Source organism: Gobio gobio (assembly GCF_949357685.1).
Source record: "Gobio gobio genome assembly, chromosome: 16".
Classification (NCBI taxonomy): Eukaryota; Metazoa; Chordata; class Actinopteri; order Cypriniformes; family Gobionidae; genus Gobio; species Gobio gobio.
Genome location: NC_137109.1, coordinates 2,619,791 through 2,636,703, shown reverse-complemented (window position 1 = coordinate 2,636,703; position 16,913 = coordinate 2,619,791). Strand labels below are relative to the sequence as shown.

Genomic DNA, 16,913 nt, shown 5'->3' with positions numbered 1-16,913 from the left:
GCTCTAACTTCTTCATGTATGTGCAATGTGATGGGCATGGTGGCAGCGCTAGGCTTGCACCAACCAGCCCACAAGGGTAAGGGCGGTGACAGGGTAAAAGGGGTTTGGCCGGTAAATGAGAGGGGTTTGGACCAGGGGGATAGGGCAGTGTGCAGAATGAGAGGGGTTCAGGAAGAGGCGGGTGTCAGGGTGGCTGGGGTGGATGAGTTTCGTCCACCGGGAGAAGGACCACCAGTCTTCTCACGTCTCTTCTGATAATTGTCATGGGCAGTGAAGTACTCCTCTTCTTCCGGCCATTCACCAAGGAAACAGGAAGGCCAGTACATGTTACAATGTCAGCATCCCTGACAATTCCTTTACTGTCAGGATAAACTGTCAGAATCCGGCCCAGACGAAACTGACCTCTCAAAGCATTTGGGTCAGCAATCCAGACGAGGTCGCCGACTTTGATGTTCCTCTCTGTCCGGTGCCATTTATGTCGAATGAACAGATTTGGACCAGCTAGTTCCCTCCACTTTGCCCAGAACCGGTCAACTCCGATTTGAATAGCCCTTAGACGACGCCAGGGATGGGTCTCTAGATCAAGCCCGCTGGTGTCTCCTCTAAGCGATGCTCGACCCAGTATGAGGGAGTTAGGTGTTAAATACTCGACCGAATCCTCCTGTTCTTGAGCTCTGGCATCGATTGGGCGTTCGTTTGTCAGGTTGGCTGCCTGATAGAACAGAGTTTGGAGCTCACCCCATGTAAGAGACCCTGTAGTTCCTCCGAGGCTCATGAGCGCCCTTTTCAAAAGCTTTACAGCAGCCTCCGCAGCTCCATTCCTGTGGGGTGCATCTGCTGGGTGAAAATCCCACTTCCACTCAGTCCTGTTCTTAGCAGCTACATCTTCTATGGATGCAGTCTGCAAGCAAGCCAGATGTTTATGTAGCTCACACAGAGACGACTTAGCACCAACAAAGTTGGTGCCTCTGTCGGACCATAGTTTCCTTGGATGCCCCCTCAGAGCAACAAAGCGGGAGTATGCTTGGAGGAAGCTTTCTGCCGACTGGTCATCAGTGAGGTCCGCATGGACGGCTCTCGAAGACATACAACAGAAAACAATGCCCCAGACCTTCTTGCTCGTTCTTCTTTTAACAGCGTCCTTCACCTCAAAGGGGCCAAAAAGGTCGAGGGTTGTATACTCGAATGGGCTTGCTCTTTCGGTACGCTCTTGAGGGAGATCACTCATAACTTGCTGGCACATCTTGGCTCTTTGCTTTCTGCAGGTGACACAGTTGTTCAGCACCTTCTTAACTATTCTTCGTCCCTGTATGACCCAGGCTTTCACTCTTGTCCGTAGAAGGGTAGAGGCAACACCTTCATGGTTTTCTTCATGTGCCTCCCTAACCAGTAGGGTTGCGAGCCACGACTGGCATGGGATTAGCGGTACAGCCACTCTATCCTCATTCCAGCGTTGGATTCTCCCTCCGCAAAGCAAAAGTCCTGTCTTTTCCTCTTTCTGAACAACCAGGCGATCCAGGGTTGTGTCCCGGAACTCGATACCATCTTGAGCTGCAAGAGCTAGATCTTTGAAAGCTATTGCTCTTTCTTCCACAGACAGGTATGGTCTTGCCTCCCACTTTGACCGAACTGGGGCCTGTCTGTTGCCCAGCCAGATTTCTACCGCTTGTCTCATCCAGGCGATGGTCCCGCATAACCGTGCCAGTGAACTGAACCTTCGGGGGTCTACAAGGCGCACAAGCGCAACGCTGGTTGGGCCCAACCATTTCCTGGGCTGGGCTCCTGCTGTGACCAGTGCCGAGAATGCCTTCCTCCGTAGTTCCCCGATCTCTTCAACAACAGAGGGGTTGATCTCTCTGGCAGTTTTCACAGGCCAATCTGATTCAGGCAATTTCAAAAATTCTGGGCCTTCCTGCCAGACTGATCCTTCAGCAAGCTCCTCGGGGGATGCCCCCCTTGTGATGAGGTCAGCGACATTCTGTCTTCCTTCGACCCACCTCCAGCTATCTACTGATCCGGCCTTTTGGATTTCTCCAATCCGGTTTGCAAAAAATGTCTGATAGCCATAGCTATCCTTCTGGATAGCTCCCAGGATTGTCTGACTATCGACAAAATGGATCCACTGATCAATCTTGATGTAACAGTGCTTCTCGAAGTATGTCTTCAGGCGGGATGCAAAGACAGCCCCGCACAGCTCTGCTTTAATGACATCACCTTTCTGGTCCAAAGGGGTGAGCTTGGCCTTAGACTCAACCAGCTTCACTACGACTCCATCTTTTGTCTGCCACCGTAGGTAAAGAACGGCTCCGTAGGAAGCTTCACTACCATCAGAAAACGTGATCCCCATTGGGTGACCTATGGCTCCAAGGGGTGTGAGACTCCTGTCGAATCTGAGTTGGCCAAGCCTCACATATTGTTCAAAGAGTTTTATTGCAGCATCACGAAGACGTGGTGAAAGAGGATCATCCCAGGTGTCCTTGGAGGAATGGTATCGTCCTGCTTCCTGAAAGGACTCTCTGATGAGCATCGCTCCTCGTTGCTTGGCAGGTGAGGCCAGGCCAATGGGGTCATAGAACCCTGCAATCTGACTCAGCAGCATGCGTCGGGTAAGAGGGTCGGGAGTGCTGCCTTTGATCTCATCCTCTCGTAGATCCAGACCTGTCCTCATCTTTCCTCGCCTCCTTGAGAAGTTCACCGACGTCAGCACACGGAGTTTGTCAGCTTCGGGCTCATATCCCAATCCCAATGCTTTATTCTCCTCATCCCGCATCTGGTTGGGGAGTATCAGGGTCTTGGGTTCTGTTGACCTAACGTTGCTGGGGTCAGTGGGTTTTCCACTCCTCCCACTTTGGCCTGTCAGTATCCAGGGCTTGAGAGAGAAGCCACCTGCTTTTAGGATCTCTTCCACTCCTTCGGTCATCCTAATCAGAGTTTGGAGATCATCGTGCGATGTCAAGATGTCATCCACATAGCAATCCTCTGTCAGGATCCGGCGCTCTTCAACCATGGATGTGAACTGAGGCAAATTTGCCGTCTCTCTCATGGCAACCTGAGCGATGCATCCGGCAGGCTTGTCGCCGATGTTAACCCTGACGACGGCAAACACACCGATTTCATCTTCGGGGTTATCCCTCCAAAGGAATCGATGGAGGTGGACCTCCTCATCCTTCAACCACACTGAATTATACATTTTTTTAACATCGCCAAGGGCAGCATACAATCTGCTTCTGAATCTCAGCAAAACACCTCGGATTGGGTTGAGGACATCAGGGCCTTTGTGCAGGAGGTTGTTCAGGCTCAACCCTTTAAACTCCTGACTACTGTTCCAGACTATCCTCACTGGCGTTGAGCTAGAATGAGGATTTGGGGCAACCAAATGGCTGATGTACCAGATTGGGCCGTTCCAGTCCTCGATCTTTTCCTTCGTGAACTCGATGGCAGCTCCTCTTGATACCATCTCGCGGATCTGCTCTCCATATGCCGCTTTCCACACAGGTTCTCTCGCCAGCCGAGCCTCTGTGTTCAGGAAGGTTGCTTCCACTGCTCTGCGGTTATCTGGCAGAATCTCTGGGCTTACTTTCCATGGGTAGGCAGCATCCCAGTGTGGGGCGTCACTGTGTTTGTCCGCTAGCACATAAAAGAGGCAGTCCTTTATCTTTTCTAAGTCCCTTTCTTCTCCAAGGGTCATCTCTTTGCCTCCCGGAGGGCACTTGCTGCACTTGCAGCTCCCGCATTTCGGGTCACACGCTGCTCCAATACTATCCCACTTAAACCACTCAAACACCTCCTTATTCGTAGCAGTGGTGCTGCTGAGGGTCACTTCTTCCATCCTCTTTCGGTTCTCACTCAGGTCTTTGGTGTCTACAACAACCTCCTTGTACACCCTTGAGGATGTTCTCATAGACCTTGCAAAGTGGGTTTCAGACTGGTGCAGCGTTAGGTCCACTACCTCGAAGAGGTCAGGGTGAGTACCACCAACAGTTTTGCCCAATGGGCCGTCCCAGAGGACTAAATCTCCCTCCAACTTGAACGGCTGTGGAACTAGACGACCTTCCCTGTGGCTGATCAGAAGATCGATGTTCTCAGGGCGGACCAGCTCTTCAATAGCGACGTCAGGAAAGATCTTTTGCAGTTGTTGCGGAGTGACAGGCTGACTTATCTCCGCAATACTCTCCAGGCCATAGCAGAGCAGTTTATGTTCCATTACCGTCCCCTTGGTGGCTGCACACCGGGTTGAAAGTGATTACAAACTGAATGAATCTCACGCTTCCTTTTCACGTAGTAAACACCGGTCACATGTGCTCACAGCACACTCCTCTCTTAAAGAGGCACTACACTATTTGGGCTGATAAAGTGTTACTTGCAACATTGGTAGCTCTGGGTTAAGATAAACATTTAATTAAATATGTAAATCAGAAATAACAAACCTTTACAAAAGAAAAAACTTCACACAAAACACAACACTCACACACACACTCACACACACACTCACACTCACACTCACACACTCACACTCACACACACTCACACTCACACACACTCACACTCACACTCACACACACTCACACTCACACTCACACTCACACACACACACACACACACACACACACACACACACACACGTTTGTTTTTGTGAAATGTGGTGACATTCCATAGGCGTAATGGTTTTTATACCGTACAAACCGTATTTTCTATCCCCTTACACTGCCCTTGCCCCTAAACCTACCCATCACACACACACACACACACACACACACACACACACTCTCACTCTCACACACACTCGATTGTGATTTCGTATTTTTCTTTTTATCTTTATTTTATTAAATGCAAGTGATCGCGCAGCTCTAGCGTTGTTAGCTTGACATTTCAGCTGTTCATCATCAAACTAATGAAGTCAAACAAACATAAAGTTACACTGCTCAAATTAAATGGTCCGCTGTAAAAATCAGCCCAGCGCCCAAACAAACACATTTCTGCGCATGTGGAAGATCTGTTTTACGTAATGTAAACTCTAGGGGTGGGGCTTCTAAACCGTGACATTTTAGGGTCGTGATATTCAAATGACGTTGGTTTTTTAGCCCCACATTTATCAACATACGATCATTCGTACGATGGGATTGGCAGCATATGAATGTTTGATGAATTCCATGTGAACCCTGTCGTAAGATTATTTCTGCTGTCACATTATGGGGAGGAAAACATACAAACACCAAAGGCAGAAGAATAGAAGAATTCATATATAATAATGATTTGTGCTTATTAAATGATGGCTCAAGCACATATCTGCATCCAGGATATGGAACTTATTCTGCTATTGACTTAACTTTGTGTGAACCTGAAGTACTAATTGATTTTGCATGGCAAGTATGGAAGGATCTCTGTGGGAGTGATCATTATCCAAGGATTTTAACATCCACTGAAGAAGACATTCAACAAGATACTCCAAGATGGAAAGTGGAAAAAGCTAATTGGTATATTTTTCAAAAATTGTGCTATGAGAAGTTTAATATAGACTGGAAAGAACATCAAGATCCAATAAAGAAATTCACTGACATACTGATTGAAATAGCAGAAAAATCAGTTCCAAAAACATCAACAAAGTCATGCCGTCGGAGAAACCCATGGTTTAATGAAGACTGCAAAAAGGCTATTACTGATCGGAAGAAGGCAGAAAGAAATTTTAATAAACATCCAACAACAGAAAACCTCATCAGACTGAAAATCTGTAGAGCACAAGCACGAAGAATTATTAATGAAACAAAGAGGCAAAGTTGGAAAAAGTATGTGTCAAGTTTAACATCACAGACACCAACAAAGAAAGTATGGGATATGATACGAAAGATGAAAAATAAGGAATGAGGATTACAAATACAACATATAAAAAATCAAGATACCCTGCTAACAACGAAACAGGATATTGCTAATAAATTGGCAGAGACATTTGAGAGAAATTCATCATTAGAAAACGGTCTTCCCAGATTTAAAGAAATGCAAATAAAGCAGGAACGGAAAGAAATTGATTTCTCCTCTGATAACGCTGAATCGTATAACCAGCGTTTTACAATGGAGGAACTTTTGAAAGCCATAAAAAACTCTAATGACACTGCAGTTCGGCCTGACAAAATTCACTATCAGTTTTTGAAATATTTACCCTATAGTGTATTAGTGATTCTACTGGAAAATTTCAACAACATCTGGAAATCAGGAGAATTACCATATTATTGGAAAGAGGCAATAGTTATACCAATACCTAAACCTGGAAAAGACCATACTGATTCAAATAATTATCGTCCAATAGCACTAACTAGTTGTTTATGCAAAACCATGGAAAGAATGATAAATGACCGGCTGGTGTGGATTTTGGAAAAAGATCAAAAGATCAGTAAATATCAATGTGGATTTAGACGAGGAAAAAGTACTCTTGATCATCTTATAAGATTAGAATCTTTTGTACGAGATGGTTTTATTAAAAAAGAACATGTAGTAGCAGTATTTTTTGATTTAGAAAAAGCCTATGATACTACGTGGAGGTGTGGTATTTTAAAAGATTTGTACGATATGGGCTTCAGAGGATATTTACCCATTTACCCAGTTTTTCGTGTTTGCGTAAGAAATATATTATCTGACTTGCATGTACAAGAATCAGGAGTGTCTCAAGGAAGTATACTTTCAGTTACTCTTTTTAGTATTAAAATGAACAGTATTGTAAGTGTTATGGGGTCTAATATATTTTGTAGTTTATATGTAGTTGATGTGTGTATTTGTTATAAAGGAAAAAATATGAACGTAATCGAAAGACAAATACAAATATGTATAAATAAAATGTATGAATTGTCAGTAAAAAATGGCTTTACATTTTCTAAATCAAAAACTGTATGTATGCATTTTTGCCTTTTGCGGTCTATGCATTAGTTCCAGAGCTTTTTTTAGAAAGAGAACCTATTAAAGTCATAAAAGAGACAACATAAAGCAAATATTTGTCATTTAACTTTATCGTTCAATTATCATTTATATTTACAATCAGCAAAAAGATGGAAATTGTTTTATTTGAATTATAATTATATTTTTGTAATACCATGTAAAGAGAACCTATTAAAAACATAAAAGAGACAAATATTTCAGCAAATATTTGTCATTTAACTTTATCGTTCAATTATCATTTATATTTACAATCAGCAAAAAGATGGAAATTGTTTTATTTGAATTATAATTATATTTTTGTAATACCATGTAATGTTGGTTGGTATAACCAGCCTTTTACAATGGAGGAACTTTTGAAAGCCATAAAAAACTCTAATGACACTGCAGTTCGGCCTGACAAAATTCACTATCAGTTTTTGAAACATTTACCCTATAGTGTATTAGTGATTCTACTGGAAAATTTCAACAACATCTGGAAATCAGGAGAATTACCATATTATTGGAAAGAGGCAATAGTTATACCAATACCTAAACCTGGAAAAGACCATACTGATTCAAATAATTATCGTCCAATAGCACTAACTAGTTGTTTATGCAAAACCATGGAAAGAATGATAAATGACCGGCTGGTGTGGATCTTGGAAAAAGATCAAAAGATCAGTAAATATCAATGTGGATTTAGACAAGGAAAAAGTACTCTTGATCATCTTATAAGATTAGAATCTTTTGTACGAGATGGTTTTATTAAAAAAGAACATGTAGTAGCAGTATTTTTTGATTTAGAAAAAGCCTATGATACTACGTGGAGGTGTGGTATTTTAAAAGATTTGTACGATATGGGCTTCAGAGGATATTTACCCATTTACCCAGTTTTTCGTGTTTGCGTAAGAAATATATTATCTGACTTGCATGTACAAGAATCAGGAGTGTCTCAAGGAAGTATACTTTCAGTTACTCTTTTTAGTATTAAAATGAACAGTATTGTAAGTGTTATGGGGTCTAATATATTTTGTAGTTTATATGTAGTTGATGTGTGTATTTGTTATAAAGGAAAAAATATGAACGTAATCGAAAGACAGATCCTTTATTCCTCATATTAAAATGCTGCGAAATAGATGTTTTAAAGCAATGGATATTATAAAAGTGCTAGCAAGGATTAAATGGGGAGCCGATTGTGAAGTTCTCTTGAGACTTTATAGGACACTTGTTCGATCAAAAATGGACTATGGGAGTATTGTTTATGGATCTGCTAGGAAGTCATACATCAAAATGCTGGGCACAGTACATCAAACAGGATTGAGGACTTGCCTTAGAAGCATTTAGGACTTCCCCAATACAGAGCTTGTATACAGAAGCAAGAGAACCATCGCTATATAACAGAAGACTGAAATTGGCTCTCAACTATGTAGTTAAGCTAAAAGCCAATGAAAGTAACCCAGCATATCCTTCAGTTTTTCATCCTCAGTATTCACATTTGTATGAAGCCAGACCCACATACATCAGTCCTTTTGGAATTCGTATAAAATCACACTTGGAAAATATGGACATTAATTTGGATATCCTTACATCGACGCATCTGTGTCCTATACCGCCTTGGAATATTAAAAAACCCATCATCATGATGAACCTGGCTCAGTATATAAAAAACATAAATCATCCAAATGTCTATCAGGAGGAACTTTTGGATATAATGCACAGCTTACCAACTCATGTACCTGTGTACACAGATGGATCAAAGTCAGACAGTCGGGTATCTGCTGCAGTAGTGATTGGGTCAAAACGCTACGACAAGTGTATCTCTGGACAAAGTTCAATCTTCACAGCTGAAGCATGTGCATTACTTCTAGCTCTTGAAAAAATAGAGAAGGAACAACAACGTAACTTTTTAATTTGCACAGATTCTAAATACTGCCTACAAGCACTTGATTCTTTGAAAACTGAACATCCTATAATTACCAGCATAATAGGAAAAGTGGACTCTTTAAAGAAACAAGATGTTACTATTGTTTTTTGTTGGATACCAGGCCATATGGGTTTGACTGGTAATGAACAAGCAGATAAAGCAGCAAAGGAAGCACTTCAGTTGGAAATGACAGAATGTAAAATACCAGCATCTGACGTTAAACCCATATTGAACCTGTACATTTACAAGAAATGGCAAATGGAATGGAACGAATGTGTAAATAACAAATTATATGAGGTGAATCCAGTTTTTTAAATCAAGGAGTTATTAGTTATTATTTTGAAAATAGATATGACCAGGTTGTATATACGAGATGCCAAATTGGACATTCAAGACTCACTCATTCCTATTTATTGAACGGGGAAGAGAAACCGGTTTGTGATCTGTGTAAGAATTTCACGAGTGTAAAACATATTTTAATAGAATGTCCTTTTTTAAATAATATTAGAGAACGGTTTTATTCAGAAAACACATTAATGGACATTTTTAAAAAGGTTTCTCCTGGAGTAATTTTAGAATTTCTGTCAAATATTAATTTGAAAGATTCTATGTAATTGGTGTTATTATTGCTGTTGTTGTTATTGGTATATATGCCTGATTTTGTATAGTGATTGTTTTTAGGACAAGTTTGTTAAATTATTGTAAACAATGTATTGAAGTGATACGGCTGATTGCCATGAATATAGCCATTGTTGCTGATATGGCATTACATCATAAATAAATAAATTATTTCTGCTGTCAGATCTGCGCTCTTTTTTACGTTAGATTGATAAATTCGACCCAATGTCTGCTAGTCTTAGGGCCTATAGTCTGCTTTCCTCTTTATTGAACTCGGTCTGGAGCATCTTTACAGTAATACAATTACAAGGAGGCATAAATTCACCATGGAAAATAGATCTTACAACCAAACATGAACATGTCCTTCAGTTCATCTGTAGTCATAGATGGACAAAAGTACAGCTCTACTGCATTTAATTACTATTTGCAACATTAAACCCTTTCAAATGAAACCTGAAGTATCTCCTGTAGTGACGTGTTTTATCTTTCTGTTCTGTGTGTCATTAGTGTAAGATCAGGCTCACATGTGTCCAGCTCTGTGTCTGTGAAGAGTGACGGGTCACAAGAACTAGGACCAAACTTCAGTGAGAGAAAACCATCAACTAACAAAAGGTATCTCATGTGTTTCTTATTGTTGGTCACACACTGTTAGAAAATCTTTCAGCAAATATTTGTCATTTAACTTTATCGTTCAATTATCATTTATATTTACAATCAGCAAAAAGATGGAAATTGTTTTATTTGAATTATAATTATATTTTTGTAATACCATGTAATGTTGGTGCGCCGATATAACTGCTGTACAACATATTAAAAAATACCTATTGTCAATGCAGAATTAATTATATATTTATATTTAAATATATCCTATACTTCAACAGCATAAACTCTTTTTCTCTGTTAAAATTTCTAATAAAATTTTGCCTGAAAATGCAGTATTTTATTTTATTGGCTAACAGGCTTCAATGTGAGACATTAGACTCAGACGTTCAGACTCACAGGAAACACGAGAGTTTCAAAGATAATCTCCTCGGGATCTTCCAGGTAGGAAAACACATTTTCATACATGTTTATGATTATAACAAACAAATGGGTTAATGAACATTACTTGTGAAAACAATAGGATAAAAACTTAAAATAATATAATAATAAAAATGTAAAAAAAAGAAAAGAAGAAAAACTGTTGTTTTTGTACTTTTTGTGTGTTAAATTAATATTATGTTAATTAACATGTTTGGTTTTTAATTGGTTTCTTTTCTTCGTTTTTTTTATTACTGAATAAATCGTTTCTCCAAAATATGGATGTGGATCTGGTTAAATTGTGTTCTGTCTCTTATTTTTCTTGCTTTGTTTGTAGGATCTTGAGAACAAAATGATCACGTTTCTGAAGAATGAACTGGAAAAGTTTAAGAAAATATTACAAAAAGAGAACACAGAATCCTTTGTGAAGGATTTTAATGAGAATAGATGCAGTATCAAAGCAGCAGCTCTTGATCTCACACTACATTACCTGAGAGAGATGAAGCAAGATGAAGCTGCTGATGCTCTAGAAGGTCTGAGACTCATGGCCACCTGTCAGATTGACACTTATGAATGTAAGAGAGAAGATTAAGACTAAAACTATCTGTTTTCTGTTCCTGTGTTTAGATGAGCTGCTCTTCATTCCTCAGCTAAAGTGTGGCCTAAAGAAGAAGTATCAATGTGTGTTTGAAGGAATTGCGAAGCAAGGTGACTCCACACTTCTGAATAACATCTACACAGATCTCTATATCACTCAGGGTGGCAGTGAACAGGTCAATACTGAACATGAGGTAAGACAGATTGAAGTTGCTTCCAGGCGTCATGAATCTCAAGAGATACAGGTGGACTGCAAACATTTGTTTGAAGCACATGAACAAGACCAGGAGATCCGAACTGTTCTGACAAAAGGAGTCGCTGGCATTGGAAAATCAGTCTCTGTGCAAAAGTTTGTTCTGGACTGGGCTGAAGGAAAAGAGAATCAAGATATCAGCTTCATATTCCCTCTTCCGTTCAGAGAGATCAACTTAAAGGAGAAAGAAAAACTAAGTTTGATGGATCTTTTAACTCAATTTTTCCCAGAGACAAAAGGACTGAACCTTACAAGAAGGAATCGATTCAAAGTCCTGTTCATCCTTGATGGATTGGACGAATGTCGCCTTCCTCTGAAGTTTGACTGTAATGAGACGTGGCGTGATGTATCGTCACCAGCCTCTCTGGATGTTCTCCTGACGAACCTCATGAAGGGAAATCTGCTTCCTTCTGCTCTCATCTGGATCACCACCAGACCAGCAGCGGCCAGTAAGATTCCTCCTGACTGTATCGACCGGCTGACAGAGATACGAGGATTCAGTGACGCACAAAAGCAAAAGTACTTCAAAAAAAGATTCAGAGATGAGAATCAGGCCAACACAATCATAGATCATGTTAAAAAATCAAAGAGTCTCTTTATCATGTGCCACATCCCAGTCTTCTGCTGGATTTCAGCCACTGTTCTCCAGAACATTCTGGAGGAGAAGAGAAATAATGATGTGAAAAACACTCAGGCTGATGAGATCTCTCAAACACAGCAGGAATCAAACACTGAAGACACTCCCAAGACTCTGACACAAATGTACACACACTTTCTCCGCTTTCAGATCCAGCAGAGCCGCCGAAAGTATGATGGAGAATACACACCAGATGTTTCCTGGGATAAAGACGCCATCCTTTCACTGGGGAAACTGGCATTTCATCAGCTGGAAAGAAGCAACCTGATCTTCTATGACACAGACCTGGAAGCCTGTGGTATTGACGTCTATAAGGCATCAGTGTACTCAGGCATGTGTACCCAGATCTTTAAGGAGGAAACAGGGATCACTCTTGGCACCATGTACAGCTTTGTTCACTTGAGCGTTCAGGAGTTTATTGCAGCCATTTATGCACATCTGTTTCTAGACATCAACAAAACAAGTGTGTTTGATCATGAGTCTACAGAACAGGAAAACACAAATGAAACCATGATTGATTTACTCAAGACTGCAGTGGACAAGGCGCTCGAGAGTGACAATGGACACCTGGACCTTTTCCTTCGCTTCCTCCTCGGTCTGTCTCTCCAGTCCAATCGACGACTCTTACGAGGACTGATAACACAGCAAGACGACAATGACCAGAGCAACAAGGAAATAGTTCAGTACATCAAGCAGAAATTAGAAGATAATCCGCCTGCAGAGAGATCCATCAATCTGTTCTACTATCTGAATGAACTGAACGACCAAACTCTGGTGAAAGAGATTCAGACCCACCTTAGCAAAGGAAGTCTCTCATCTGACCTTTCACCTGCCCAGTGGTCTGCTTTGGTCTTTGTGTTGTTGACATCAGAGGAAGAGCTGGAGGAGTTTGAGCTTCAGAAATTCAAGAAATCAGACGAGTGTCTCATTAGATTATCGGCAGTCATCAAAACCTCCAGAAGAGCTCTGTAAGTCAATTAATGTTTTGTCATGTTTTGGCGTCAACCAGGCTATAACAGACCATTTAAAGTTCATATATTATCAGTTGTCATTCTATATCTCCAGATAAAAAAAAATTTTAAATGCTAAACTTCATAATAGTTTTAGTTCTGTAGTTTTAACTATATTTAAACATAATGTAAACTATCAATCAGACGATAGAAGGCCTGTAGCTGTTTTTCAGCATTTTCAGTAAAGTGTTGATCATATTGATGATCATTTAGAGGTCTTAGACATTTATACAGTATATCACATACGATACAATAGGTTTTATAGGGTTGAGTTAGCAGAGGATGAAGCACAACAGTGTTGTTGTCATATAACACATTGGTTTAGTTATTTTAACTAAGTTCCACTATATAGTTCTCTTCGGCTTCTGCTATAAAGCACAAATGCTCTTCCATAACTTCAATGCTAGAATCATTAAACCCCCAGAATCTCTACCTCAAGACTAATGTATCATTGTCATCTGAGCTTTAAATCTGAACAAAAATATTATTCAAGCATGCTTCATTTTCTCTAGCAAATATGTCACTGACAAAAACTAGCATTTCCTATATATTATTTTTGATTCACTGTAGCTCACCCTACGATTAATCGCAATTGAAAGCTTTTCTTGAAGAGTTTTAATATTTTGCTGTTTTTAATATTTTAATATTTATCACTGATACTAACACTGATGTCTCTATGAAAATGAGTTTTTTAAATATTAACGATTGACATTCAACATTACAGTATAATTGAAAGCTATCAATTTCAACATTTATTAGGCTGTAAAAAATATTGTTTAATTTAATTGAACTTAAAACAATCTTCACATAAATCCATTATTATAAATGTCATATTTACCTGTGGCCTTCCTTTCTAACAGGTAGGAAAAATACAGAAATTGAATATCAAACACTTTACAGTCTTAGCTGCATGAATTATAAATTAAACCTAGATTAATGATTATTAAAGCTACAGTTTTGTTACAGCTTTGTTCTAGCTTTGTTCCCTTTGTTCTTTGATTAACATTAATGACAGACAGCATTAGCCACTGTTGAACATTACGCAGATCTAATGCGCATCTCAGATCATTTGAGCACTTATGAGAATTCTTGACAAAACTGACATTTTGGCACAATTCTGTGTGTTATTGTTTGTTCAAGCGTGAAAGAGAACTCGATACTGGAGTGCGTCTTTCTGTGTGTTGTGTGTGTGTGTGTCAGGACATTTCCCAGACTCTTTTTTTCCTTGTCGCGCTTGAATTGTTTAAAAGCTTTTGCATGAATGAGAGCGTGATCATAAAATGTAACACTAGCCAAAGGATGACAGAAAAAATGGATGCTGCGTTAATTATTACTATTTATGTAAATATATATAAAATAATGTAAAGTATTCAATTCACATTTATTTGTATAGCACTTTTCACAATACGTATTGTTTCAAAGCAGCTTTACAGAAAATGCATGCATTACAATTTAGAGTGATTTATTATTAGAGACTTTGTCCAAGTTATGGATTTCAGAATAGTACATATACACAGTTAGCTAACAATGTATTAATAAACAATGTAGTAATTTAAGACTATTATAATAGTATATACACATGTTGCACCTAATTCTGTGGTGTAATGTATTTGTCTTGTAGGTTAAATGATTGTAAATTAACAGACAAAAGCTGTTCAGCTCTGGCTACAGTTCTTGGATCGGATACCAATCTGAAAGAGCTGAACATGAACAATAATAATCTGCAAGATTCAGGAGTGAAGCTACTCGGCTCTGGATTGAAGAGTATAACGTGTAAATTGGAGATACTGAGGTAAGTTGTGGAACAATATAAGACATTTTTAGATGTTCTTTACTTTTAAATATATTTCAATCATGACAACTCTCAGAATAGGCTTTAGCATGTTTTTAAATCTGGCAATGTAATTTTGGCAATGTATTTTTTTGGTATTTTTATCTTCAGTATTACTCAGAAGTCTAGCTACTGTATACAGGCCACCAGGGCACAATACAGACTTTATCAAAGAATTTGCTAATTTTCTATCAGAGTTAGTTCTGGCCGTAGATAAAGTACTAATTGTTTGTGATTTTAATATCCATGTAGACCATGAAACAGATGCATTGGGATTAGCATTTAAAGACATTCTAAACTCTACTGGAGTTAAGCAACACGTGTCAGGAGCCACTCATCGCCATGATCATACTTTAGACCTAATATTGTCACATGGAATAAATGTTGATACCATTGAAATTCTGCAGCAGAGCGATGATGTTTCAGATCATTACCTAGTATCATGCATACTTAATTTAGCTAAGGTTGGAAAGCCACCCCCTTATTTAAAAAATGGCTGGATAATCACTGCCGCCACTAAAGATTGCTTTTTAAATACTCTTCCTCATCAGTATCATCTCCTCAGCATCCCAGATAGCCTAGAGGAACTCGATGTTGCAACAGAAACTATTGTCTCTCTCTTTTCCAGTACTTTAGACATAGTTGCCCCTCTGCGCTTAAAGAAGATTAAAGAAAATAGTCCGACGCCGTGGTACAACGAGCACACTCTGGCCCTTAAAACAGCAGCCAGAAAAATGGAGCGCAGCTGGAAGAAAACAAAACTAGATCTGCTTATTTCTCGACTCTCTTGGAAGAAAACAAACACAACCCTAGGTATTTATTCGATACAGTGGCTAAATTAACCAAAAATAAAGCTTCAACTTTTGTTTGTACACAGCACAGCAGTAATGACTTTATTAACTTCTTTACATGTAAGATTGACACTATTAGGAAGAAAATTTTAACCATGCAGCCGTCTACCACAGTAGCACATCAGACAGAGCATTGTAGTTTCACTGAGGAAGAAATCCACTCATTCACTGCTATAGGAGAAGAAGAATTGGCTAAACTCGTTAAATCATCAAAATCAACAACATGTATGCTCGACCTTATACCGACTAAGCTATTAAAAGAGATGCTACCAGAGGTCATAGATCCTCTTCTTAATATCATTAATTCATCTTTGACATTAGGATATGTACCGAAAACTTTTAAGTTGGCTATTATTAAACCACTTCTTAAAAAAACGCAACTTGATCCTACAGAATTAGTCAATTACAGGCCAATCTCAAATCTACCCTTTCTGTCAAAAATACTTGAAAAGGCAGTGTCTTCACAATTATCCTCCTTTTTAGAAATAAATGGCATCTGTGAGGATTTCCAGTCAGGATTTAGACCGTATCATAGTACTGAGACTGCTCTCATTAGAGTTACAAATGATTTACTCTCATCACCCGATCGTGGCTGTATCTCTCTATTAGTGTTACTCGATCTTAGCGCAGCATTCAATACTATCGACCACAACATTCTTCTGAATAGACTCGAAAATTATGTTGGCATTAGTGGAACGGCATTGGCATGGTTTAAATCATACTTATCTGACCGTTATCAGTTTGTAGTAGTAAATGAAGAGATGTCACACCGATCACAAGTTCAGTATGGAGTACCACAAGGCTCAGTGCTAGGACCGCTACTCTTCACCCTGTACATGCTACCACTGGGAGATATCATTGGGAAGCATGGCGTTAGTTTTCATTGTTATGCAATAAACAATGAAAATATTGCTTATTACTTACAAAGCACTAAATGTTTTAGCTCCCCAGTACTTGAGCAAGCTCTTAACACATTATACTCCATCACGTCTACTGCGGTCTCAAAATTCTGGCCAGTTAATAATACCTAGAATATCAAAATCAACTGCAGGTGGTCGATCCTTTTCCTATTTAGCACCTAAACTCTGGAATAGTCTTCCTAGCATTGTACGGGAAGCGGACACACTCTGTCAGTTTAAATCTAGACTAAAAACACATCTCTTTACTGTGGCATACACATAAAACACTTTTTCAATTAAATGATTCTTAGGCTGCATTAGCTAGGTCGGCCGGAACCGGGAACACTTCCCATAACACCTGATGTACTTG

The 16,913-nt window shown here is 39.5% G+C and overlaps 1 protein-coding gene across 4 annotated transcripts in view; it reads left to right on the top strand.

The window, feature by feature from the left end:
• The window catches only part of LOC307139815 (uncharacterized protein), a 72,445-nt gene that overhangs the window by 19,246 nt on the left and 36,286 nt on the right, over window positions 1–16,913 (top strand). For all 4 annotated transcript variants that reach the window (XM_079838925.1, XM_079838924.1, XM_079838923.1 and 1 more), the window contains 5 exons: window positions 9,953–10,057; window positions 10,405–10,489; window positions 10,803–10,998; window positions 11,093–12,920; window positions 14,584–14,754. In XM_079838925.1, the coding sequence (XP_079695051.1) occupies window positions 9,953–10,057; window positions 10,405–10,489; window positions 10,803–10,998; window positions 11,093–12,920; window positions 14,584–14,754 (2,385 nt within the window). The remainder of the gene's footprint in view (window positions 1–9,952; window positions 10,058–10,404; window positions 10,490–10,802; window positions 10,999–11,092; window positions 12,921–14,583; window positions 14,755–16,913) is intronic.